Source organism: Fulmarus glacialis, unplaced genomic scaffold (genome assembly GCF_000690835.1).
Source record: "Fulmarus glacialis isolate BGI_N327 unplaced genomic scaffold, ASM69083v1 scaffold9287, whole genome shotgun sequence".
In the NCBI taxonomy this organism is placed as follows: Eukaryota; Metazoa; Chordata; class Aves; order Procellariiformes; family Procellariidae; genus Fulmarus; species Fulmarus glacialis.
This window is the reverse complement of record NW_009222565.1, coordinates 1-24,799: the sequence shown is the minus strand read 5'-3', so window position 1 is coordinate 24,799 and position 24,799 is coordinate 1. Positions and strand designations below refer to the sequence as shown.

Below are 24,799 nucleotides of genomic sequence, written 5' to 3'. Positions count from 1 at the left end.
TTCCTCCTGAATAGCGGTGGACTTGAGCAAAACTGACCAGGTGGAGCCAGTAACTGATTGCTTTTCTACAGTATCCACCAGAATCAGTTTATCCATTCGCTTAGAACAATCTTCAGTTGCTCTTTCGGACACCGTGCTTTGTAACGCTAACAGGAGACCCCAAAGGCCAAGTCTACTACACAAACGAGAAGCAACCGGGGGTGATGGGGATAAAGTTTCTTTCTTCCCCCGAAGTCAGGAACAGCGGTACCATAGAGCTGGCAAGCAACTGAACTTTGTCAGAGTTGACTGAAGCTCTGACATTTGCTCCTTTCTCCAGCTCACTGGATCAACAATGGATGTCACCTCCCCCAGCTTTCAGGACGCCAAGTCACTGCCTGGAACTAGCAACACATTAGAGGTGCTCCACAACCACTGCAGATCATAGAAGGCCACCGCATCTCGTGGTGGGGAAAAGCTCCAAGGGAGCAGCTGAGAACCAAGTACAGTCTTTTTCCAAGGGCTGCTCTGCAGAATGTGGAGTCAAGTGAAGGATCTGGCTTACCCCAAGTACAGAGTGGAAAACATGAACTCAAAACAGGTAGAGAAACTGCTTTGGAGTGTTGTAACTACAACCCCATGCAGATCTTAGGGCACTTCCCCACCATCTGCTCACTGTGTTGAGATGCTGGGGAAGTGCTAGGAACTCTGCTGGCCACCCTGTTAAGTTGCCTTTCAAACAATGTCACGTGAACCTCCAGATCTCGACCCAAAAATGAAACAAGCCATGTCATTAGCCCAAACACAGCCTCCAACACCCACTAATTTGCACGTACATAGGAACAGAGCAAATAGTAGAGGGAAGTTGGGAGCTGCTACCCACAGCTCTGGAGGGACACATCCTGCAAGCTAATGTTTCAAAACTGAACCACAGGGATGGCCCCCCCGCCACCAGGTCTGGTCCATGGGAACCTCCTTTCCTGCCCCGGAGGTGTCAGTGTTTGCTGGAGTACAATGTTTCTTCTTCAGTGTCTGTTTCATCCTGGAATTCATGGCTCAGGAGGGACTTTTTCGAGCCGGTGGACATCATGCGGATTTCGTCCTCATAATCATCATGGTGCTGCCGGAGGCGGTGGAAGCCATCCTTGTGTCTGTTGGACTTAATTGAGCAGACACACCAGATGATACAGGCGGTGAGGACCAGAGCAGACATACTTGCACCTACCAGAAAGAAGACAAAGTTAATGCCATGTTCCCCCACCCCCAAGACTCATAGGCTTGCCACTCTCTCTTCCCTTCTACAGTCACAACCACTTTCCTCACTTCACTGTGACCCTGCTCCTTCCTCCAAGCCACAGAAAACATGCCATGCCAGAGAGCTGCTCCCAGAGCAGCACTGCACTAGCTTTATTTTCTGTGCTCGCAATCTAGGATAGCATTGCTGAGCTCCTCTGCAGACCACTGGGTATAAACTCTAGCCTCCCCAGCAGCTGCCACCTCGACAAAAAAACAAAAATCTCTTAATGCTTACCTGGTGCCACACCACTCAAAAAGAAACCTTGGGGAAGAATCAAGATCTCCTAGGTCCCAGCTCTACGCACAAACAGGCTCTCCCCATTCCAGGCATCTCCATTCTGGACCCTTCAGACCCCTGCAACACTCCCTACTTCCTCCCTCCCTCCCATCTGCCAGCCCAGCATCACCAGATCCAAGGGTTGTTGGACCAGTTTGCAAGGACAAGCATGTGTTCAGAAGGGAAAGCAGGAGATGGCTTAAGTCCACAGGCTACTTTTCCAGTTCAGTGAAGGGTCATTGTCAGCATGAACCGGGACAGAAAGCAAAGCTCAAAGCTTTGATCAAAAGTGTCACTTTACCTGCAACAGTTACAACCAGCTCCCTTGGCAGACCAAATATCCTGTTTTCCGTGTCAAATACAATTAACACTGAGCTGGGTGCGTCATGACGAACAAAGACCTGCAGAAAGATACGAGAGCTCAGACTGTCTCAAAGCTTGCACCTCTGTTAGGCGTCCAGACAAGAGAGGTACTTGCTGACCAGGGCAGAACCAGGCAGATGCCAAAGACAAGTGCAATGGAAAGAAAAGCTACTGCCCAAAACAACCCTGCTGTGCTCGGAAATTCTTCTCCATCCATTGTATCAAGGCAGAAAACAGGTACCCTGGGCATATAATCAGCAGCTAAACACAACCAACAAGGCAGAGCCCAAATAGGGGATGCCTTTATATGACAGGGAGCAGGGGGAAGATCTCCAATACAGACATTCACATACCTTGACATGTTTCTGCTGGTACCCGTCGGCTATCGCATTGATGTTATGCAAACCTGGAGCCAACAGCACATGGAAATAGCCACCTTCTTTAGTATAGACCCTCAAACCTTCATTAAGAACAATGGTAGCTTTAGAAATTGCCTTGCCACTCTTGTCTTGGACAAACCCATGGACTCCCTTATGAACCTGAAATAAAGCATTTCAAACGCTTCACATTCAGATCCAAGCGTATAGCACATTTGTAACGGAAATAGGATCTAACCCTCCCCTCAAAATACAGCCCATTCTCCACCCCTGACTCTCATAATAAATAAAAGTGGACAATACTGCAAGGACTGCTCAGCCCACTGTGAGGCAAAACAGCACAGATGTGTTGACATGAGAGTTAAACATTTCCTGGTCACTAGCTGCTCCTGTTCAATCCGTTCCTCATGCAGTCTAAATTTTGACCATCTGTAATTACATAGGACCAATAAAAACACAAAGACCCTCCATACTGCTCTCTTCCTCTCCCCCTCCCCACCTGGCCCACTACCTTCACTCCTTGCCAGAATTTCCTCCCACAGACTGCGGCTCACCTCCACGAGCATGCTAAGGAGAGATTTCCTGTGGTCTGCCCACAGGACGGGAAGCTGCCCTGCGCTCGGGAAGTAACAGCAGCTGGTATAAACAGTGATCTCAGGGCAATGACCAAACGTGACGCTGAAATCCTGCAAAAACCAAAACCACAGTTACAACAAAATAGGTGGTATTTAAAAAGCTTTGCAAAGTGCAGCTGGAGGTGGAGAAGTTTTGCCCAGGCATCGGAACAAATATGCTTTTTAATGCTTGTTTAGCAGAGATGGAAAGCCTTGTGCCGTGATGAAGTACCTTCATACTTCCCAAGTGACTGTGCCATTCAGAGCCACGGATCACACCGCCAGGAATATTCTCATCTGTGAGAGCAAGAACACAGCTGTCAGACAGATCGGCTCCTAGCAGAGTCTAGCACAAGTTGACGAGGGGTTAAAGGATTCAATCAAACATACCTGACTTATTTGGACAGCCTGGCTGGCCCAAATGCATCAGCGGATGGTTGTTTGCGTACAGAGATGCCAAATGCTTCAGTGTTTCTTTGTTCTCCACTACAAAGAGAAAAGTGAGACTTTGAGAGTGCAACTCCTATTCACTGGAGCGGCAGATTCCCATTCTAACCCCATGATCCTGTATTAAACAGTGACACACATTGTTTCAGGGGCATTCTAGATTTCGTGTAACACTGAGGGGTTGGTATCAAAAGCATACTTTATACTGGCTTTGGCAGAGGAAAGGTTGAAATACTGTTGTAGGAACGGAAATGGTAAGTGTTCTCATCCCTAGCTGAATCCTGTGAGATTTTATAGCTTTACTTAACAGACTGTCAACTCCACATACAAAGGGCTGAACACAAAAGGGGGCTACAGAACACCACCAGCACAAGAAGCTCTTACACCATGTGGTCACGTGAATTTCTGCAGAGACAGCCCGAGGGTAACTGTGCATGCAAGTCCCCGGAGGAGTTAGTCATACCTGTCTGCACTGGCTTATCATATGGGTAAGTGACAAGCAGAGATCCTCCATCTAGCGCAACAGAGAGGCTGAAATCCTGCTTCAATATCAAGTTCTCTATGATGGCTTTGGTCTCAGGCTCTCGTGTCCCCGAGTACCGGGAGTAATTGCCTGTAAATCAGAACAACAAATAGAAAAGGGAATTGACAACAGTCTCCTCTGCTATTTTAGAGGCCAGCAGAAGCACATTTTTTATTTATGTCTGAAATTAAGTCTGCTGCATATATTAAAAGGTATTTGTTAGATCTCAGCAGATGCACCTGACATCAAGTAAAGCAGCTAGTCCACACTACCTATGGGGGGAATTCATCTGCAAAGCTAAACAAATGTGACACACCACTATTTCCCCAAGCTATTTACTTTTTTGATGCAGAGGGTATTTTGTGTGTGTTTGCTCTCCTCAGTGTCACTGAACTGACATTTTCTTAAGAAAGCATTTGGGATGATGCCAGCCAAACCTGGCCAGAGAGAACACTTCATCCCCAGGAAGGGTGGGCATAGCCCTGATACAGCTATGGATACAGCAGGCAGTTACGTGGAAACCAGAAAAGCATGAAAATGGAGACTGTTTCCAGGGAGCATGAACAGAGGGTATTTTTTCAGAAAGGGGGGGTTGAAAAAAAATCAATTAACAGGAAAAATACATTAGGTGTTGTCCAACCTCTGGACTATTCCTAAAGAACTCTGCTTCGTCTTTTCCTTGCAAATAAGGGACTGCGAATTATCACCTGTAAGGGGGATCCAAGCTTTGGAAGCTTCCCAGCAGCTGTGCTGCTTGGGCTCCAGGGCAGGAGCTGTTCTCTTTACAGGCAGACCCTGTAACCAAACGACTACACCCAACCACAGAGCAGCTAGCAGGAGACTTCTACAGCAGCCTGCATTTCTACAGGGACGCTACACATCACTTTGCTTTACTTGTGAAGTCTGTGTCCAGATCTCTGCCATGAGCATTAGTCTGGCCTATCTTCGATGTGCAGCCTCTCTCCTGCGCTATCTCACGTCCGTCTGGATTCAGGGAAGGCACAATCACAATCCGTGTTCGGTCAATCAGCTGAACGAAAGGAGGAGAAACAGTACATAAAGTGCCATTAGTAGGGTTCATTCTCTGTATATCTCATTTGGCTGGATCTCATCCTAGGAACTGCTGCTTACATCAGCAGAGGTTCCCACTGCCCCCATGGATTTCACAACACCTCCCCATTATGTGTGGGATTGCTGCAACCCACAAGCCACTGTTAACAAGAGAAATCTCTCCCAGTGAGCACTGTCTTCTGAGGATATAACTGGAGGGCTCCAAGATGGTCCCTCGCATTGGCTTCTCACCTTTGTAACAGCAGCGTTCTTCTTGTAGTTCATGCAAAGAAATTCTGCCAGTGCCAGGAGCAGCTCTGTACCAACGGGAGCGTTTCCATGAATACCAGCAACAAAGCGGATCTTTGGGTCCTCGGGCTCGGACTGGTTGGGCTTGTTGGAGATTTCGAGGGACCAGATCTGACGGAACTCGACGCTCTGACCCAAACTGCCAAGAGATGAGAAACCAGAGAGTCAGCTCAGGAAGACAGCCGAACCCCTAGCCTGGCCTTTTGGAGAAATCCCGGCGTGGAAAGGAACTGCTGCCTACCTCCATGAGGAGGCTGCAGAGACATGTGACACACAAAACACAGCCACATCATGAGAGATCAGCAGCAGCACTGAACCAAATTCACTATGAACATCAGTTTGAACACAAGCATCTGTGTAAGAAGGTATCCAGGTCCAGATGTACAGGATGCCCAATGCTCCATATATCTCTATATAGCCTATAACATCACCATAAATATGGAACTGCTAAGTGCCTCTGTGCTTCCAATGTTGGTTGGGGTTTTTTTTCCTTCAGAGCAGGATACATCTGGACATCAAAGTAATTTATAAAGCACCTGGTTTAGATGACAAAAGCAGGCCTGTTTCCAGTAATGCAGAAGTTGTTGCTACAGTCATGCCATTAAGTTAGCAAACCGAATGCAAGCAAAGCAGGGAACACAATCGGGGCTGATGCAACTGGACGGACAATAGAGGCTACAGATCAGAAAAGCAGCCTTGGCACCAGCGGGGAAAGCACATGAGCATGTTGTGCCTGGTAACAACAAGCAAGTAAGGTCCTGGGACAAAGAGATTTGTGCTTTCTAAAGCTGACAGAAGGTAAGCGCTACAAGTCACAAAGGAAAGCAGAGCACAGCAGACAGCTGGTCTCCTGCAGGAGGGCAGAAACCTTGGCTCAGGGCAAGCTAACTCAAACATGTCTCGCGTTATTGAATTAAAATCTGAAGGCAGACAATCAAAAAAGGCCATGTGAGATTTGTAAGTCAAATTTGATCACTTTCGCTGGGGACTCTTTAGCAGAGTGGATGTCAGAAAGGATTTGGAAATTGGAGGAAATAAAGAGCATGGAACAGAGATACTTGCAGAAGCCTGGGAATATCGCCAGTCCCGGGCACCCCTGGGGAACCAACAGCACCCCAGGTTTAAGTCAGTAAAATGATGTCTCAGGAAAAAGCACATGGATGCATCTGGGAGTCCCTGCAGCCAGTGCTCTGCCACCACGCCCTTACACGCGGGGCTCCCTCGAACTCAGGGACCACAGGGAAGGGGAGGGACGAGCTCCCCATTTCCGTACTGCGTTCACGGCTCGTCGTTTCATTACTTCCCTACCAGAGGCTGCTGCTCAGGGAGGAGCTGAGCACTGCTGCTTTGAATTTTCACCTGGTGAGATTTGTGATGTGCGGGTAGTTCAGATAGAGGCCTCGGAGAAACTCAGAGAGGTCCTTGTAAGGGCGGTATCGGTAAGGAGAGACATCCCCCGAGGAGGTAAGCAGGAGGCGCTCCAGGCCATTCTCAGCAGAGAGGTCTTTGATTAGGGTCTCAAACTCCTTCTCGTTGGGGTCGCTGGTGTCTGGGGTGTTCAAGACCGGCACCTTCCCCTCCTCCACTTTGATGTCTGACCGTGAAAGAGTGAAGTTGACTTGCACCCCACCTTTGCTGCCAACTTCCACCGTCTTAGTGACTGGATCATACCTACCCAGGGAAAAGAAGGCACAAGGAAATGTCAGGCGTTCAAGGCCTCACACAACAAGCCACCCCCCTTCCTGACTAGACACTCACATGGGACTGCTACTGCTCCCCAGCCAAAAGTGAGAAGCATAAAAAGAAAGAGCAAGAACACTTCAAAGGGACATGGGAATGGCAGGAAGACAGGGAGCAGTTCAGGGCCCAACATGGCGCTGAGCTGCTTTTGGCTCAGGTGTTGCAGGGTTACGTGGCAGACTGGCAGGACAACAAGTCAGGCTGCTTTAACCCAAAGGTTTTGGCAGGTGTTGAAGTGATGAAGTCATTTCTGTGGGCAGCTGCCTGCAAAAGAATTTCCCCTAAAGACACTAAGTTATCAACTCCTTTCCCACACCACCTCCGAACAAGGGAAGATTTGGATTGTACTCCGGCACCAGGTGAGCAGTCTTTGACATGAGGGTAGCATCACATTGCTAACTCTGCACAGGCCAGAGGGCAGGAGAAACACCATGCCTACACTTGCTGTAGGCAGAGGCGACGGGACTACTCCTGGCTGGGAAGTCAGTCGTGCAGCTGTCTGCTCCTTGTACCATGGCTCGCTCACCCTCGGGCAGATGCTGTGATTTTGTACGTCCCCTGGACCAAGAGGCGCCAGTAGTCTCCATCCTTGTAGGTGGTCACTGGGTGGTTGATGTCGGCAACGCTGATGGTGGCGTTGAGAATGCCCCTTCCGTCCATAGCATCCAGCACAAATCCCCAGACGCCGCGGTGAACCTGAGCACAGACCCGGAGCCCTGCTGAGCGCCAGCCCTTGCTCTGCCTCCCACCCCACACATCACTGTGGGATCACTGACACCCAGATCCCACCAGCTCCCAGCCCAGGAGGTTCAGCGTTCCCAGAGGAGCAACATGTTCCAAAAGGGTTCAGGTTAGACTCGCCAGCAGCTGGCGTGGACAAAGATCACCTGATGAGTACAATTGTTTGGCTCAGGGTGCCACCACAGCACTCTTTGCTCCACACCTTTGTTTGCATGCCCCAGATGTGCAGCACTACCACCAGCCCTGACTCAGATGGGAACAGCACATAAAGGCCACTCCAGCCTAGGGAAAACCAAGGTAGTGGTAAATAAAAAGCCCACACCTGCATCACCTGGCTGCTGTTTCCATACAGGTTTTTGGTATGTTGAGAAGGAAAGGGAGAGGAGTCGAGACATGTTCTGATGGGGATGATTTCTGTGGAGCAGGTACCCAATCCGGCCAGGAAGCAGCACTTGCTTCAGCCTGCAGATTAGCCTATTCATTCTGGCACATCTAATGCAAACCCCAGAGGCAGCTCACAAAATTGCTTGGGGTCAAAGTGTCTCACCTGTTTCATGAACTGGAGGAGAGATCGGCGGTTCTGCTCCCAGTACTTTGGCAGCTCCTCAGCTTTTGGGTATTTCACGCAACCCAACTCAATGGTCACTTCAAAGCAGTTCGTGTGTAAGTAATTCCAGTCTTGCATCCCACCTACAACAGGAATGTAAAAAACAGTTTGACAAGGTCTCCTGAAGGCAATTGTACTACAGCTCAAAAAAAAAAAAAAAAAAAAATCTGATACTAGAGAAAGATGAAGTACAAACTACAGCACGCATTTTATAGCTGAAGAGAGAAGGCTTTTAAACAGGGCAAGATTCAAGCTTCAAAGGGATGCCAAAATAGCAGACAAATAACCATCCTTCTTGTAAATACCTTTCATGCTAATATACTGCTGTAAAATTTTATGAAACTATTTTGCTAATAGCCAGAAAAACTACACTATAAATTCCTTCCCTCAGGTATAACTTTATCTGGGTACCTTATTTAAGAAGTTATAAAAGAAACCCGAGTCCCAGTAATCTGGGCTGACCAATGCAGAGTTTGTGACTGATCAGATTAAATTCTTTGAGCTGCACGTGCACTAACTTGGAGACAAACAGTGCAAGAGATTTAAAGTCTACTTTACCTGGAACGTTGTACCACTGAGCCCCATTAGTGATGCCATGTGGGAAGTACTCGGTGGGGTACATATCCTTACAAGGGCTTCCCTGATACATCTTTCTATTTTCCTAAAAAACAAGATGCAACCTGTGAAGCTGAGTCTCTCCATTCTACAGCCACTGGCACTTTTGCTCTAACACTAGTCACACACTTGGGATTACCAAACACAGAGGTTCATGCAGGCACGTGTTTGTACGGCTGCAGCACAGGCAGCACCCACACCCAACCACAACCCACAGACATCCCTGCTCTCCTCCCGGCCCGTGTTTTCAGCATTTTCTACCACCCTTCAGTGCGTATGGTCCCCGTGCCTGCACACACTGCTCCTCCTACAGTGCCGGCAGACAGAATGTGCTGGGCATCCACTCATGGAATGAGAGCCACCCACAGGACCCTTCTGCTGTGCCTGCAACACCAGGCGCCCCAGTACCTGCGTCCTCCTCTACCAGCCGCTCAGGAGATTCCTGACAGCATCAGGACTTAACCCAGCAGGATGTGCCTGTTCTCCCGTTAGAGCTTTACCTTGGAGTAGGAAAGCGCCAGCTGCTGAAACACAGCATCGTCTGGGGATTTACTGTATATGGCTATTCCTTGTTCATCATCATCAAAGGGGTAATTAACCACCAGAGAACCTGCGGGGGAAACAAGCTTTGACTCGAACTTGCATGCTTTCCAAGTGATCCCTCAGCCTAATAGGGGAAGGTTTTTTTTTTCCCTCCAAAGAGTGCCAAGTCTTCTGTTTCTCAAGACTTGGCATTAAACAAAGCATTAGGCCCAGTGGCTAGAAGAGACAACAGAAGCACAGGAATAGGTAAGACCACACCCAGTTGGGAAGGTGAACCCAAGCCACGACTCAAAGGTTTGGCTCTTACATCAGGAGAGATTAGCACAACCTTGTAACAATCGCTTTCACAGAGGAGAGAAAGCAAGGGGAGGAATTTCTTAGAACATGCATAGTGCCCTTGGCCCAACTGCTGTAGTTTTTCAGCCTTCTGGAGTTTATTGCAAGCACTGTCAGATTATAACATCTTTGGCTTACTGAAGCTTTCCCTAAGCAAGTTGTACTAATAGCACTGCCGAACCCCAGACACCACCGCTGCTGGAGAGCTGCCAGCTCCCTCATACCCACACACGGTACTTCTGCACTACAAAATTAAACATGCTAGCACAAAGCAACCACCTGCAAGTTACCACAGCTACAAGCCAGCAGACAAACTGTCTAGGGAATAAGCTGTAAGACAGAAACTTAATTTAGATCACTCCAAAAAGATAATTAAATTACAGCAAATTTCATAGTTCCGCCATGCAATTCAAGGCAGGGAACCCTCAGGATTACATCTCGTTCCCTTTATTTTATAAATACTACAAAGCCTCCAACAGCCACAGCACTGTATCACGTTCCCAGACCCAGCTGCTGAACAGCTGCTGACACGAGTCCATTCCCACCTCCCAACAGGCAATGAGCTAGCTACTCCCCAATGCATGTGCTCCTTTCAGAGAAGTGGTTGTGATCCTCCCAGCAGCCTCTTCAACTCACTACAAATATCCTTGGGGACATGGTTTTCACCCTCTCTTTCCAGCTTCTGATCCCTCTTCCAGCAGCATGAACAAAAGGTTTGGTTTACTCTTTCTTTGTGTAGGCCCTTTGGAAATGGCCTTACCTCTGCTGCAGGAACCTGGCTGCCTTCGCTCCTGCCATTTCACAGCAATGCCAAGGGCAGAGAGCTCTCTGCAAGAGCTCCTCAGTTCATGCCTAGAACACCATGGAGATAGCCCTGCAAACCGCCTTGAACCTCAGTGCAAAGGAAGGAGCTCGGTTTGGCTGCCATACCTCCGTGCAGGTTTGCTGAGAGCACAAACGGATAGGTCTTTAACCAGGTCATGACAGCGAGAGTTTCTGGCTGCGGAGGGTCTGCCACATGGAAGAACTGATCTGGGAAGTTCCGGTTCAGGTCGTAGTTGTTGCTGTTGTTTCTGCCAACGGTACCTCCTCTGTCTCCTGAAAATTAAACACAAGTTCAAGCTTGCACCCTATGCAAGTTCCCACTTCAGTGCAGAGGCTTCATCCTCTTAACTACAGAGCTTACAACTATCAATTAATGGAAGACAGCAGAGAGCACAACAGGGCTGGCTTCCTACACCCCAGAGTGAGGGAACACCCCCGCTCTCCTTCAGCAACAGGCCTGCTCTGGGCACAGAGGTGTCCAAGGGCCCCTTCAGCGGGTGTTTGCACAGGCTTTCAGTGCCAGCCAGACCACAGCTAGCAGAAAGGCAGCGAACGATGAACAATCCCAGCAGCCAGATGTCACGACCGCAGAAACCTCAGAGCTCACCTTCTCAAACCAGCCGGACAAGTTCTTTGTTAAACCCAAGCAGAGCTCTGCTTCCAGAAAATCGTTCTGGACAGACTTTGTTCTGCCAATCTGCAAGAGCCACGCAGTTTTAAGGACTTCCCTGAAGGATGTTTTTGCCAATTTCAACATCACGATAAAAGTCTATATTATCCTTGGACAAGTGCTCTGCAGACAGCCTGGCTCCCACATCACATGTTACTGAGAGCATGGACCAAAGCACAGCAAGTATGAGACAAAGGAATGTCTTTTTTTAAAATAAGCCTTCGGATGGCCACAAACCATAAGGGGACCCAAACAGGGGCAGCATATAGCACTGCTGAAGCATAGGAGCTCTCTCCAACAGCTTCAAGCATCAATCAACTGCCCACATCCTGCATTGTGGGGTCCGCCCACTCATCCCACAACACGCAGCAAGTCCCTTCCCCGCCTCCCTGTGCGGAGAGCACTTCTGCTCTAGCAAGGCTTCCAGATTTCTCAGAGAGGTACCATGAACCCAAAGGCTTATTCTCAGAGCTAGAAACCCAGCACAGACAGCACTACCTTCCTGGGACTTCTCATAGCCATCAGGGTTCATGGACGGCATGATGTGGATCCGTGTGCTCTGGACCAAGTCAGTCACTTCAGGATCTGTGCCGAAGTTCTTGCAGAGGTACTCGATGAGGTTCAGGAGAAGCTCTCGCCCCACAACTTCATTCCCATGCATGTTACCGATATACTTGAACTCCGGCTCACCTGCATACACATGGCCACACCAAAGAGACAATTATAACCACTGCACTAAAGCTTGGAGACATCTCACCACCCTGAGCATTGTTCTCTCAGGCCTTTCTGCAGGGCTGGAGGGCGTTTACCTAAAATTTACCCTTCTGCTCCCACAACACCAAAAAGGACAAACATTGTTTCAAGGAAGCCCCTTGGTCCTTCTGTACCCAGAGCAACATGACCAGCGTAGATGTCCCCAGCAAAGCTCTTTAACACACTAGTGCCACTCACTGCACCTGGTCTTTTTAGAAGGGACACTGCAAAGAGCAGCTCAGTTTCTCTTCAGACAGGTGCCAGCTCTACTCTCCTTTTTGCTCTGCCCACAGTCTCCCAACGCAAAAGGTCTGTCACTTGCATTTGTGCCTCGTTAAAAAGGATTTCCCACGTTACCTGCTTCATGGATGCCAGGGTTGTCCGAGATCTCCATTACATAGAGCTCCCGCAGCTCCACCGACTTGCCCACAGAGTAGAGCCGGGTTATGTTGGGGTACTCGCTGGCGTACCGCCGCAGGAAGATCTCCATGTCTGAAAAGTGATGGTGGCGGAAGTCCACAGGTTGGATGGGTTGATGGAGAGGAGTTGGGCTTGGGGCCTCTGCCTGCACAGGGGTGGGGGTGATGGTAGAGACAGGAGCAGGCGTCGCTGTGAACTGCGTGACGTTAAGAGCTAGTGGCATTATAGTTGGCTGCAAGGAGAAATCCACTTCTGTTGCATCTCCCTCCTTCACCTCGATGTTCTCTCTGGTCACTGGTGTGTAACTGTGAAAAAAACCAGCTGACTTCAGCAAGGAGACTCTGCAGAACAGAGGCCAAAACCCCCTGCAGCCTCTCCACCTCCAGCCTACTCCTCCCAGCCCAAACGCACTGGCATGTTAACGACTATGTGAGAGATTCACCAGCGAACAAGCTGACGGGACTCATCCCACTGCCACCAGACCAAACTACGCTGCTGTCCTTGCTGTGTCACAGAGGCACGAGTTCCTGTTTACAAACTCACCAGGGAAGAAGCCACAGGCGTATCACAGGGCTAGCCTGGGGGCGAGCTACACATTTACACCCAGATTTGAGAGAACACAAACTGGGATGACCCTACTCCACTTTCTCTCATTGCCCAGAAAGCAAGATGCAGGTTGATACAAGCAATCAAACAAAGGTGACAGAAATGCTGTGCACCCAACAGCATCCTGCTGCAGCGGGGCACGGGGTGAACAAACACAGCTGCAGCTCTAAGCTGGAGTCCTTTACTCCGGCAGCTTCCAGACAAGGCTGTTAAATACACAACAAGATGCTTTGGCGGAAGAAATCAAGTGAAGGAACATAAGCAGTTGGCAGTGTGGGCGCAGGCTGCCACAGAGACATTACCCCATTACAACTGCGGTCACATTGTAGGTCCCAGGCACAAGCAGTCGGTGGTAATCGCCACGTTTGCCCGCTGTGATGTTATGAGCAATACCGGCAACAGCAATGGTCGCGTTCTCCAGGCCAGCTCCAGTGACTGCATCCCTGACAAAGCCTTTGACACCAATGTGAACCTGAGGAAAACAATGCAAGAGCCTGGCTGAAGACAGACAACATCAGGGGAACCGTGTCCTCCCCCAGCAATACCCCCCTGCCCTTCCCCAAACGCAGCAGAGCAGGACAGCTGCCAGGCAAAGGCACACAAGGGCTCATGATTCAGACAGTGGGGCCAGGTGGCAAGGGCAGGAACTCCAGCATGCACTGGGAAGGCAGCAAGATCTCAGAACTGATCCTCCCTAACAAATCCTCTATTTCGTTGACATGGGCACACAATATGAACATAGCAGGGTTACAGGCCATACCGAGGGACAAAATGCAGCTGCCTCCCCTCCTAGCCTAAACTGTCACCTACTCAACTCATACATGGGCATCTGGAGACAGCCTGGCAGAGGACACTGCAAGCCAAGGTCCCAGCAGTGTTCGTGATTTTCAGTATCACTGGAGGTTCATGGCACTGAGGCCATAGAGGTACTCTGCATTACTTAGTGAGAACTGCACTGATCGGTCCCTCTGTTTAACACTGAACCCCACGAGGCCCCTCTGAGCAGAGCTCTGCTATCGTGGAGGATGTGGGAACTGTGGCAGAACCACAGAGATACACAGCAGCTTTGTAGCCACCGACCTCTGCACAGCAACTGCAGCAGCTGTGTTACCACACGCAGCAAACAAAGCCACAAGAGCAACTGAACACGGTGCTTTCAGCCCACCACGGACGCGCGGGTTTCACAGATGCTGCCCCCGCGCCCCGTCCCAGCCCGCACTACCTTCTCAATGAAAGCAAGGAGAGAGTCCCGATTGTTCTCCCACGCCTGCTGAAGCTCGGAGGTCGGCGGATATTTGCAGCAGGATAGCTCCAACGTGATCTCAAAGCAGTTGGCCCACACATAGTTGTAATCCTGCATCCCACCTGAGAAAATGAAGCAGAGACATGTCCCACAAGCACAGACATCCCGCCACGGGATGCACATTTTTCCCTGTCCTTCAGCCCCCCACGGCATCTCACCACGATGCTGTCCTAGCTCCAGAGTGAACAACCTAAGGAGAAAAGTCAGATCAGACCACGGTGAGAGCCTGTGCTGGGGAAGTCTGAGCTCTGCTTCTCCCAGTAACCAGCACACTGGGCCATTCAAATCAGCCACAGACAGTTCAAAGATGACAGTCCCTTCAGTCTCACTGCTCTGCCAGCTGAACTCAGCAGCACAGCACCTGGAAATTCATATGGGTTCATTTCACTGTGAAGACATTTTCCAGACACTGCAAATCCGGGATGCCAGGGCAGGCACACCGGAGTTTGAACATTACTGCTGCCGAGTCCTTCGCTATGCGCTCCAAGCCACCTTTAGATTTGTGAGGTTTTCCTGCAAGAGATGTTACTCTACCCAAAATGAGCTTCAGGCCTCTGATACAAAAGAACACACCAGACTATCAACCTGGGAGGTGGCAGCTCAAATCTGCATGTCGAAAGTTTCAAGGACCACATAGCTGTTCTCCCAAAAAAATCTTAGCAAAACTCTAGACGAGACGAGAGCAATGCTTCCCCTTCTCAGGCTGCTCTCTTCCTCCAATTCCTTATCTGAAGGTCTCCGTTTACTTGATATTTAGAGCAGCCCTAGCAGAAAGTCTGACAAGATCTGACATGGTGACAGCATGCCGTGAACTGCAGCAAGTTCACCTTCAGGAAACTCTCCTCTTGATCTGAGAGGGCACCTCCCTCACTGCTGAGGACTCCTTTGACCCAAAACAGCCAGGTCCTGCAAGAGGAGAACAGGACATAGACTTGTCCACCTAGGAAACTCCAACTAGGAAACTTATTCTTTTCCCTGAGCCCCGCAGCCAAGTCACCAGCCTCCTCCCGTATTTCCTCGTTAAGGCAGCACTCTCAATTAATTTAAGGATGTTGCAGCACCTGGGGACAGCTTCTAGCTTAGTGTTAAACCAGCCAGACCTCCATGAGCACCAGAAAACAAGAGTGCACAGAGCTGTTTCCCAGTATTAAGCTCATCTTGCTATTCTTCCCCTTCAGAGAAACCACAGGCGCTGCTACGAAACAAAAAGGTCACCTTGTTCCAGCAAGTGTCCTGACCCCATTTGCTGAAGTTTACATTCAACCCTCAGCAAGCAAACCTGTTTCTCAAACAGGAATGAATCATGTACCAGCAGGACTTGAGGTCCGCAGGTATCAACACTCATGACCTGGAGCTCAGACTTCAGCATGCTGCTGAAGACTGCAAATGTTCAGCCCTCTAAAAATTCATGGGAGTCTAAATAGTAAAAAGGACATTCCAAAACCACCACAAGTCTGTGAAACAGGTTTCAGAGTCACCCTGACAAATCCTACCACATGACTGTAGCCAGATGTCATGGCCACATGAGAGGATCGTTCCCACCACCACCAGCAAATCAGGCAGTTGTGTCAGTATAGAAAACACACCACACTAAGTTCTATGCATACTGATGGTATCTTCTGGGTTACACAACCTTATACAGTTACAATCCAGGCAGACTGCTATGCCACAGCCTTGGCCACCACTGCCCAGACGGCTCCATCCCAACCTGCAGGGCAGCGCCTGGGACCACTCAGCCCAGAGACCTCCACACACCGACTGAACAACTCCCACCGGTGTCAGCTGGACACAAGGGCCCAGGCAATGGGTCTCTTCTGGATGAGTTGAGGAAGTCAAACTGGCTCTCAGAAGCCCATCTGTCATGGAACAGCCATACATTTGCTCCGCAGGAGGCAGATGCAGACTTCAGGAGGAAGGAAAGCAGAAGACAGCCTGTGGCACGTGTCATGGCACCGGCCTGCAGCACCCCAGCAGGCAAGTCTGTAAGAAATGCCTACTTTGTACTCGCATCCTTTGCTTTGCCCGCCAAAGTGCTACTTAGTGCTATGCTAATAAACCTCACTTGCTTTGTCTGAGCAGTTTCCTAATCATTCACAAGCTCCTTCACAAGTGAGGGACCCTCTGGGGTGCTGGCCAATTAGCCGGCCAGAATGGATCAATACCACGATGCAAATGCACTACCTGGCATTTGCAGAGGCTCTGTTAATGCATGGCCAGGAAAAGCTATCAGCAGCACTTTACCAAGCAGAGAAGTCTTATAGTAAATGCGGTGGCTGTGAGCATTCACTGTCCCAAAAGGTCAGGGACTGCTGCTCTGAATTCAATAGCCCCACCACACTCGGGCAGCGGAGAGATGGACTGACAGCACAAAGTAGGATTCAGAAGAACAGACCCTGGGAAGATATGCGGGACGGTACCACATCAAAGACGTCCCAGTTCCTGTCAATTCTTCTGGGAGCCTGCTGCTAAGGGAACATGAAGCTTTTATTTTAACAAATCAAATGTCACTTGCAGCTAGAAGGAGAGCATTGCAGCTTGTGCACAGGCTGAGATCAAAACAGGAAAGAGACTTTTCTGTCCAGCACAAGGGGCCAAAAAGTGTTTGAGGACTTTAAAACTCTCAAACTCGGTTCCAGAGGTTAGAGGAACAAGGCTTGTGAATCTGATACATACTCAATTCTATTCAGCTCCTGTTACCAGGTTCAGAAAAGTAACCCACAGCGGGCTGCTCCCTCGCCAGTAAACACCATGCAGAATGAAACAATTTGCCAGCCTATAACCATCTGTTCATAGCAGGACGCTAATGCATTTGAAAACATCCATACATAAACCAGAGCCATTATGAAGCATATTTAGTGCTTCATCTGCCATTCAAGCAAATTTAGGACAGATGCTCACCTATAATAGAGCAGCAATGGACTAAATTAGAGCTTGCTACATCAATTTTGGTAAAACTGCCTCTTCGAGAAAGTAGTCCATTGCATGCTTGAAAATTTGGATTGTATCTGGTGCACATATTTGGCCTTCACATGGCCCCGTTGCAGAGCAGGACAGTTATTTTTACAGCATATGGAATTACGTATTTTTCCATATACCATCTGCACAGCCTCTCCTGGCTATGCAGAAGATCTGGAGGTGTAGAGAGAGGCCTGTACACAGCCTACCATTAGCAGAGCACTACATTCAAGGAGCACAGCAGAAAAAGCACACCCAAGGCAGAGGACTGTCAGACTACAGCGCTTCTACTCCACCTATCTGTTTGGGTAATATCTGGGATAACTTGCTGGATTTACTCCAACATTTTTTAATCACAGGGTGTCTTTTAGCCCACACTGCGTAAAGCGTCAGCCTCCCAATGAAGCATCATGCCTATTTTACATGCAAAAGTGAGCAGCTTACAGTCACAGCAAGTCAGTCCCTGATTGGCAATAGGTCACAAAAATGCTCAGAACAAACCTCTCTCCTGCTCCGTCCCATTCCTTGAGCATCAGGACTGCACTTCAGGCAAGGATCCCAGACCTCCCGCAGCACAAGCGCTGCAGAGTTCACTCTGACAAGCATGCCTCTGCTCCCTGCCAAGCTCCACACCAGGCAGGCAAGCAGGAGAATGCAGCTCTCGAGTGAAGCCTGGGGATCCAGATACCATAAATATACCACGTGCCCGGAGACGCCTTCCAGGCCAGCCAGGAAGGACTTTCTTTTCAAACTGCACTATGAAGAAACCTCCCTAGCTCCAGCTCTCGCTGGAGCAGACATTAGGAGATGAGAGACCTGCAGCTAAATCAAAGCAGAGAAATGGTCCTGTCTGCTCTGCAGAGAGAGCAGACGGCACAAAGCAAGCTAGAGACATGATTAAATACGTGGCACAAGTTGCTTACTGTGTGGATAGAACCACCTGTCTCGTAGCATGAGACCGGTGAGCACCAGCAGCAGCACCAAACAGGCAGAGGAATGTTTTGGTCCATTAGTCTGAAATCATTAAAACTCAGAGGAGGTGAGGTTTCAGCCTCCAACTCCAGCAGCTGCATCACACAGCCCAGAGCAGCACAGCCCTGCAGCCTTCCCGGGGCTCTCTCGAAGAGGAGGGCAGAGTCTTCTCAAGAGCTGCACCACCACAGCACTGCCCAGCAGTTCATGTTAGATGTGAAAAGAGGCATCAGACCCTCGAACCATCAAGCCAATACTTTTCTCAAGGAGAAAGAAAAATCTGCAATAAGAATTTTATGAAAACACAAACACGTAAGGGTGGCTATTGTGCATATCCGAGAAAGACATGGCTAAAAACTTCTACCAGAGCTCACACTGTGCAACCGCCTTCTGCCGTACCCAGGAAACAGAGGCCACCACAATGATGCCATGAGCACCCACTCTTCTCAGCACTCATTTTAATTGCTCTGAGTTTGATGCCACTAAAAGCTGTTCGGATGCTCACTGTGGCTAGTAACCACAGTGAAAACAACCTAGTAAGCACACACGTAACCTAAATCCACTTTCAACCTGAGAAGTGCCTTCCGATAGACACCAGAAACACCTCAAACACTTGGACATGAGAGAGTCAAACTAGCAAGGAAAATAACTTTTAGGAAGGGACTGCAAATAACAACAAGACCCTATTGAACATTACGGTGAATTCAGTTTCTGAATTGGGCTCTTTACCAAATAAAGACAAGCATGTCCTTCCCACAGATAAGACTTAAACAGTTTCTTAACCGCTTTCCAAGCATCACCTGGACCATACACCAGCCCAAACTCGCATGTATTTTCTTGATCTGAATCAGCCACTCAGTAGTTAAAACCCCAAGAGGTTAAAAAGGAAGGAAGAGTGAGAGCATGTACAACAGAGATAGCCTCTAAAAAGTGTCCCAGTCACAGACGTGCTTATCTATAGCAGCTGGAATGCAGAAGCCAAATTCAGCCATCTGGCCGAGAGCCATCTTTCTCTGTGCACACTTGACCTTAACAATTACTCTAATGGTTTGTACTTGCCACCTTGGTTTGACACACAGAAGAGGTTGTTTGCAAACTCAAATGAAAGTTAATGGGGTCTGGCACCGGCATAAACCTGAACTGGTAACTCTGGGACAATGAATCCCGTAGCAGTTGGCTTTCCAGCATGTTTGATTTCACATAATAAAATGTGGCAGGAAAATTTCCACCTGTTGAGACATTATGTTCTCATTTCTTTGTTTTTCCTGGCTTTAGTTCACTTGGAGCCTGCAGTCTCTCCTGGCACAACCTGATCCGCAGGCCACAAGCGCGTGCCCCGCACCGTTCACAGAACCGTGTGCTCTGGTTATCTCTAGAGCTCAGCCCAGGAAGCTCCCGCAGGGTACTGGGATTTCCCCAGCCTCATTTTAACACACATTTAAATTCTGCAATCACTGGGAAAGGCCTCCTGATCCGAGAATGAGCCTCAGCAGCCCTTGGCACAGAGCTGAGCGAGTCAGATGACTCAATACAGCCACTGTGGTGGTTTTACCGCTTCTGTCACATGCTGCATACAACTGACTCCCCTTTGCCTGCTCTTCATCCACCACTAAAAATAAATGTTAACACCTCAAACCCCAAAGGGACAAAGTAACTTCACACAACATCAAAATACACGTGTACTGGCCTCTGCAGTATCTGTTAGTTCACCCGTGCTCGTCCCTGGATCTCAGCTCCTGCGGGTTACACTTTACGTGAACTCCTCAGTCTGGGAGGTGCTCCAAGGGCTGCCATCACCCTCCACGTGTACATCTTCAACAGCAACGAGAGGTAAATTACCGCTTAGGGGAGAAACCGCACAGGTCCGCCAACCTCAGCAATACTCTATTCTGAGAATTAGTGTCAGTGCACCCTCCCTGTAATCTCTGCCCATGAATCGCCTACAGCCATCAGCGCTGAGCCCGAGATTGTGGTTTGTCACAGTGAAAGGGTTTGTTTCCACAGAGGCTGGAGACTGTTGGACCAAGTACAAACCACAGCGATGGCAGCACGGAGCAAACTGGTCTTCAATTCACACCTTGCCATTTGCTGCAAAATGAAAGTAGGTGAAACCTCTGCTCTGCTCTGCTCGCTGACAAGGCAAAGACAGCCTGAAAGGCTGGCACACCAGTGCCACAGCCACCAGCCAGGTGTCTCGCATCCTAGCAGGAGGATGAAGAAGTTAACGCTGCAGCGAAAAATGCTGCTCGCTGGGGGCGGGGGAACCCAGGCTGAAAGCTCTGGAACCACCCTCCCTTCAGAGCACACCATCCCGCTTCATTACAAGGGCAGAAAACGTTAGAGCTGCAGCTAACAAACCTCCCGACTGAGATGTTTGCCGATAACGACTGCCACCAGAACAAGGCAGCACAGATCATCCAGGATATCCTGTTCCCTCGTAAGCAAATTCACCAGATTACACAAACCTTCCTCCTGCTGGACTTTTCACAGCAGCAGAGTGAACCTTGAGCCAGCAAACACCAGGGCTGGTGTGCTCGATAGGGTGGAGGAAAGGGGACAGCTGCTAGAGAAAGCGGTAAAACCGCATCTTATTTGAACACGACATCTTATTTGACCAGTGAAATCCTGGGGAATGATTCAGCCACTACTGAAATCAAGACTTCCTCTTCCAGCAGAGGTGAGGTGTTCAGACCCAATCCCTCTCCCTCCTTCCCAAGCAAGGTGGATGCAGGGTTAAGATAGGAGTCCGCCCTGAAGCCCATGTTTTGGAAAGACACCGTCTTATTAGAATTTGTTAAGCTGTAAGCTCTGAAGGATAAACAACATTCGATGTCACTGCTTGCTCAGCACTCCTGCCATCATCCCTCAGCCCTAGTCTGAGGGAAAGCAGAGCAGTCCAGGCGCAGCAAAGCAACGCAACTTCCTCGCATCATTTATGCAAGGTTTTTGTTGTGTCCTCACCACAGAAGTTTCTGCACTGTCTGGTGAGGCCATGGTTGTACAATATCCGCTGAGGGGGCACAGCAGTGGTGTAACTTCTTCTAATGACACGGCCAAGATTTCTCTTCCCAACAGCCCACAGAGCCTTTTCCATGAGAGCATCTTGTCACATAAACTGTCCTTTAAATCCTATTTTCAGCAAAACCAACACACACAGAGCAGCTCACAGCATGGCTGAGCCAGGCCAGCCACCTCCACACAAGCAGAGTGGTGGCACCAGGAGGTAATTTGCTTATATTCAGATCACCTCCCAGTGCAGCTGCCTAATGGAGGGAACAGGAGCTCTCCTAGAAGCCCCAGCAGACCAAATTTCAGATCCCTTCTAGATCCCACCGCGCTGGTGGACAAGAACAGGCCGTGCTGGTTGTCACCCTCTGCACAGGTCTAACAGCAGAGCAGTTCATAGAAAAGCTCCTTACCCCACTTCCAGCGAGAGCAGCTAGGATAGCTCAGACCACGCGTTTAAATCATTTTACGTAGTTTTACAGCAGGCTATTATATAATCACTTACAAAATTACAAGTTTGGAGGTTAAAAAAACCTCACAGAATGCTGGCATTGGTTTAATACCTTTAACAATAGTTTCCTCTGTCTTGTGTGAAAGTTTAGTAACCACCTGGAGACCTAATGACAGTTCATTTGGCAAATGAAACCTCCCACATGCAGGATAACTCTCCAGCACCTAACAGGGTCAGGAAGAACCCTCCAGTTTGCTGTGATCTATTCCCTACGAACATCTCCCCAGCTGTGATTCATCAAGCACTTACTGGTGTGCCTGTGATGCCACTTCTCTTCATTTCAAGCTGCTAGAACACATTCAAAGCTAAAAATATCACTTCACCCACTGTCCTTTCCTCTGTGATAATCATCACTGGTTTGGATGTCACTTCTCAGTGGGAACAAGAAACTATTTCTGTAAGACGCTCTGTTACATCAACTAGCAGAGTTGGAGCGATTCACCAGCACAGCTTACCTTCTACATCATACCACTGGGCACCGTTTGTGATACCATCTTGGAAGGTCTCTCCCTCCTCACCAGGGCAATTGGGTTTACCAGTTCTCATTATGGGGTGATGCGATGCATAAGCTTTTGCCAAATATTTGAACACTTCGTCATCAGCTGATTTACTGTACACTCCTGTAGGCTTATGCGTGGGAGAGTCATCGTAGGGATAGCTTGCAACCACAGAGCCACCATGAAGATTGCCAGAGAGGAGAAACCTGGGGTTGGGAAGGAGGAAAAGGAGGAGAGAAAAAAGAAGGAAAAAGAAAAAAAAAAAAAAAAAAAAAAAAAGAGAGTCATACTGGAACAATTTCAACAGGAAGCCAGCTACAGCCGCCCAACCAGTTATCCTGCTGCCTTCCCAACCAAACCGTGTTCTCAGGAGCCTCCAAACTTTATTTGGGATCAATGAAGCAAACCGTGCCCACGGGACGAGTTGCCCAGCAGTAACGCTACTTTGGAAGAGGAAGCGATCAGACCCTGCTCCATCAGCCCTGTGCAGGGAGAACTCCTGTGGAGCTGCAGCTGCACCAAGGTTACGTTAACAGATATGCACTCATCAAACACCGAGTCGGCTACTGTTAGACAAAAAGATACACTGTCCAGGGAGACGTATCCCCTTGTATTAACACCAGCCTCCAACACAGCGAGCAGGATTGTCAGAGGGTCTGAACAGTGTCCAAGTGGGAGCACGTTGGGGAAGTCAGCAGATTTTTGCAATAAACCAACTCTCAGGACTGGTTTATTCAATCCCCAAACTGACATCTGGCATTACTGGAGATGAAACAAGTTTCTTGCTTCAGTCTAAGACAGAGTCCTCAAACTCCGTGACAGAAAAGCAGTGCCCTGCGTGTAAAGCGATGTACATGGCTCTTTGTCAAGCTTTGAGCAACGCTTGATGTGTACAACAGAACTGACTTGCATAAATAAAATCTGGATATGTGACAGAGCTATTGAAATCCCAAATCATAAAATATAATACAGCATGCCCTATATCACACTTTAATTTGATCACAGGCAGCATAAGCATTTCAATGAATCCCAAAGGTAATTGTCTCTGCTCTTCCTCCTTCCACCAAACAGAGCTGAAAAAAGAGCTCTCCTCATTCAGTCAAATGGGATTTAGTTTCTGGGCAGAGGTAATGTGACCAATACCCTTTGCCTTGCTTAAAATAGCGCACACGAATTGCATTACACCCACTATCTCTTTTTTTAATCAAACAGTTCTGTTTACCCATTCATTTTTCTATCAGCGGTTATGTTAGTCAAACAATTGTACCAGCATTAAGTGGTGCTGCCAGGCAGAGGGGTGCACAAAGCACCACGTTCTTCCTCTTTCATCCTGGTTTACATGCAAACCCCAACTCAAACACTTGCAAAAAAAAAAAAAAAAAAGCCCAAAGTATTTTAAAAATTATATTAAGAACGTGCATGAGTTTCCCTAGTAACTAAGTCTGGAGGGATTTTGGTGCAAACTGCTGCATCAGAGCTGTCCTAAAGGATCCTTAGGACAAGCAAATTACTGGTGCAGTTCACGAAATTCCTCTAGAGCGATACTGCCCATGGGCACCGCCATCCACCAAGTTTTAGTAAAGATAGGGAACAAAATTTGCTTGGAAGAACTAAAACTGAGCAAACATTATATGATGCTGAACATGGTGCATCTTGGTTGGGTCCAACCAACAGCTCTACAGGACACCTCGGCCATCAGCCATGCCCGTCCGTTTCTCTCTCCATCCCCATTTTGGGAAGAGGGCCACAGTTTGTTTCAGTGCGTTGCTCGTATCCGATCAGACTTTGCATTCTGGCTTTCTCTGCACAACTTCACATGGTTGGTTGCGCTGACCTTAGTGGTTTGGACCTTCCACAGTTTTCTAAAGAAGAACACACAGCAAATGAAGTGACAGTGCCCAGCCTGGCCACTGCGCTTTCCGGCGCTGCCCAGGGCCCCAAACCGGAGCTGGGCTTCATGTCTCCCTTCCTGGGCTGCCCCACTGCTTCCTGGGCACTGCAGCTTCTCACCATTCACCCCCTTGGTTCAGGTGAGAGCCTAACGGGTCAGCGTGCGCGCTTAAGGCTCGGTCCTGCATGCTTCGACAGGACAGACAGGGAAGAGGGCCACAGGAGCAGGGCCTGTCTTTGGAAACGCTGCTGCAGAGCATTATTGCTAAATCCAGGGAATTTTCCATGAAACACGAAGATGGGGGGAAGCCCTGTTCAACACAACTCTCTGTTAACATATTTGTACACAGACCAGTTATACACTTAACCCTGAATATTTTAAGCATCCGACAGCTCATGGTGAAAGCGTTATGGGTCCCAAGAGCAAGGCCTACGGACAAGCTCAGGACAAGGAGAAGTTTCCAGCTGCGGGCTCCTGGAGAAGGGAGACACACAGATGGCCACGGAGGCCGGGAGTGCCTGGGTGCGTGCAGGGTGCAGGCTGTGCCCAGCAGAGCCAGCGTGGCTCCTCACC

The 24,799-nt window shown here is 49.0% G+C and overlaps 1 protein-coding gene across 1 annotated transcript; it reads right to left on the bottom strand.

Moving 5' to 3' along the window:
* Positions 1 to 495: 495 nt before the first annotated feature.
* Positions 496 to 22,395, bottom strand: CPD (carboxypeptidase D). The gene is made up of 20 exons (XM_009581487.1): positions 22,294 to 22,395; positions 14,314 to 14,456; positions 13,394 to 13,563; positions 12,423 to 12,790; positions 11,799 to 12,002; positions 10,748 to 10,912; positions 9,439 to 9,548; positions 8,882 to 8,984; positions 8,264 to 8,406; positions 7,502 to 7,671; positions 6,595 to 6,906; positions 5,179 to 5,374; positions 4,771 to 4,906; positions 3,817 to 3,966; positions 3,297 to 3,392; positions 3,139 to 3,203; positions 2,847 to 2,978; positions 2,269 to 2,454; positions 1,854 to 1,953; positions 496 to 1,200 (listed from the first exon to the last, which is right to left on the bottom strand). The coding sequence occupies exons 1-20, from the start codon at positions 22,382 to 22,384 to the stop codon at positions 974 to 976; spliced, it is 3,267 nt and encodes a 1,088-aa protein (XP_009579782.1). The 5' UTR covers positions 22,385 to 22,395; the 3' UTR covers positions 496 to 973.
* Positions 22,396 to 24,799: the final 2,404 nt, after the last annotated feature.

What these genes read in the sequence shown, in the direction of transcription:
- CPD (XM_009581487.1), bottom strand. Translation starts at nt 22,384, where the DNA reads ATGAGAACTGGTAAACCCAATTGCCCTGGTGAGGAGGGAGAGACCTTC. An exon ending in CTCAGCAAACCTGCACGGAG is followed by an intron (nt 9,549 to 10,747) that starts GTATGGCAGCCA and finishes TTTCCCCCGCAG; the next exon opens with GTTCTCTGGTGGTTAATTAC. An exon ending in TCAGTGGTACAACGTTCCAG is followed by an intron (nt 8,407 to 8,881) that starts GTAAAGTAGACT and finishes TTCCTGTTGTAG; the next exon opens with GTGGGATGCAAGACTGGAAT.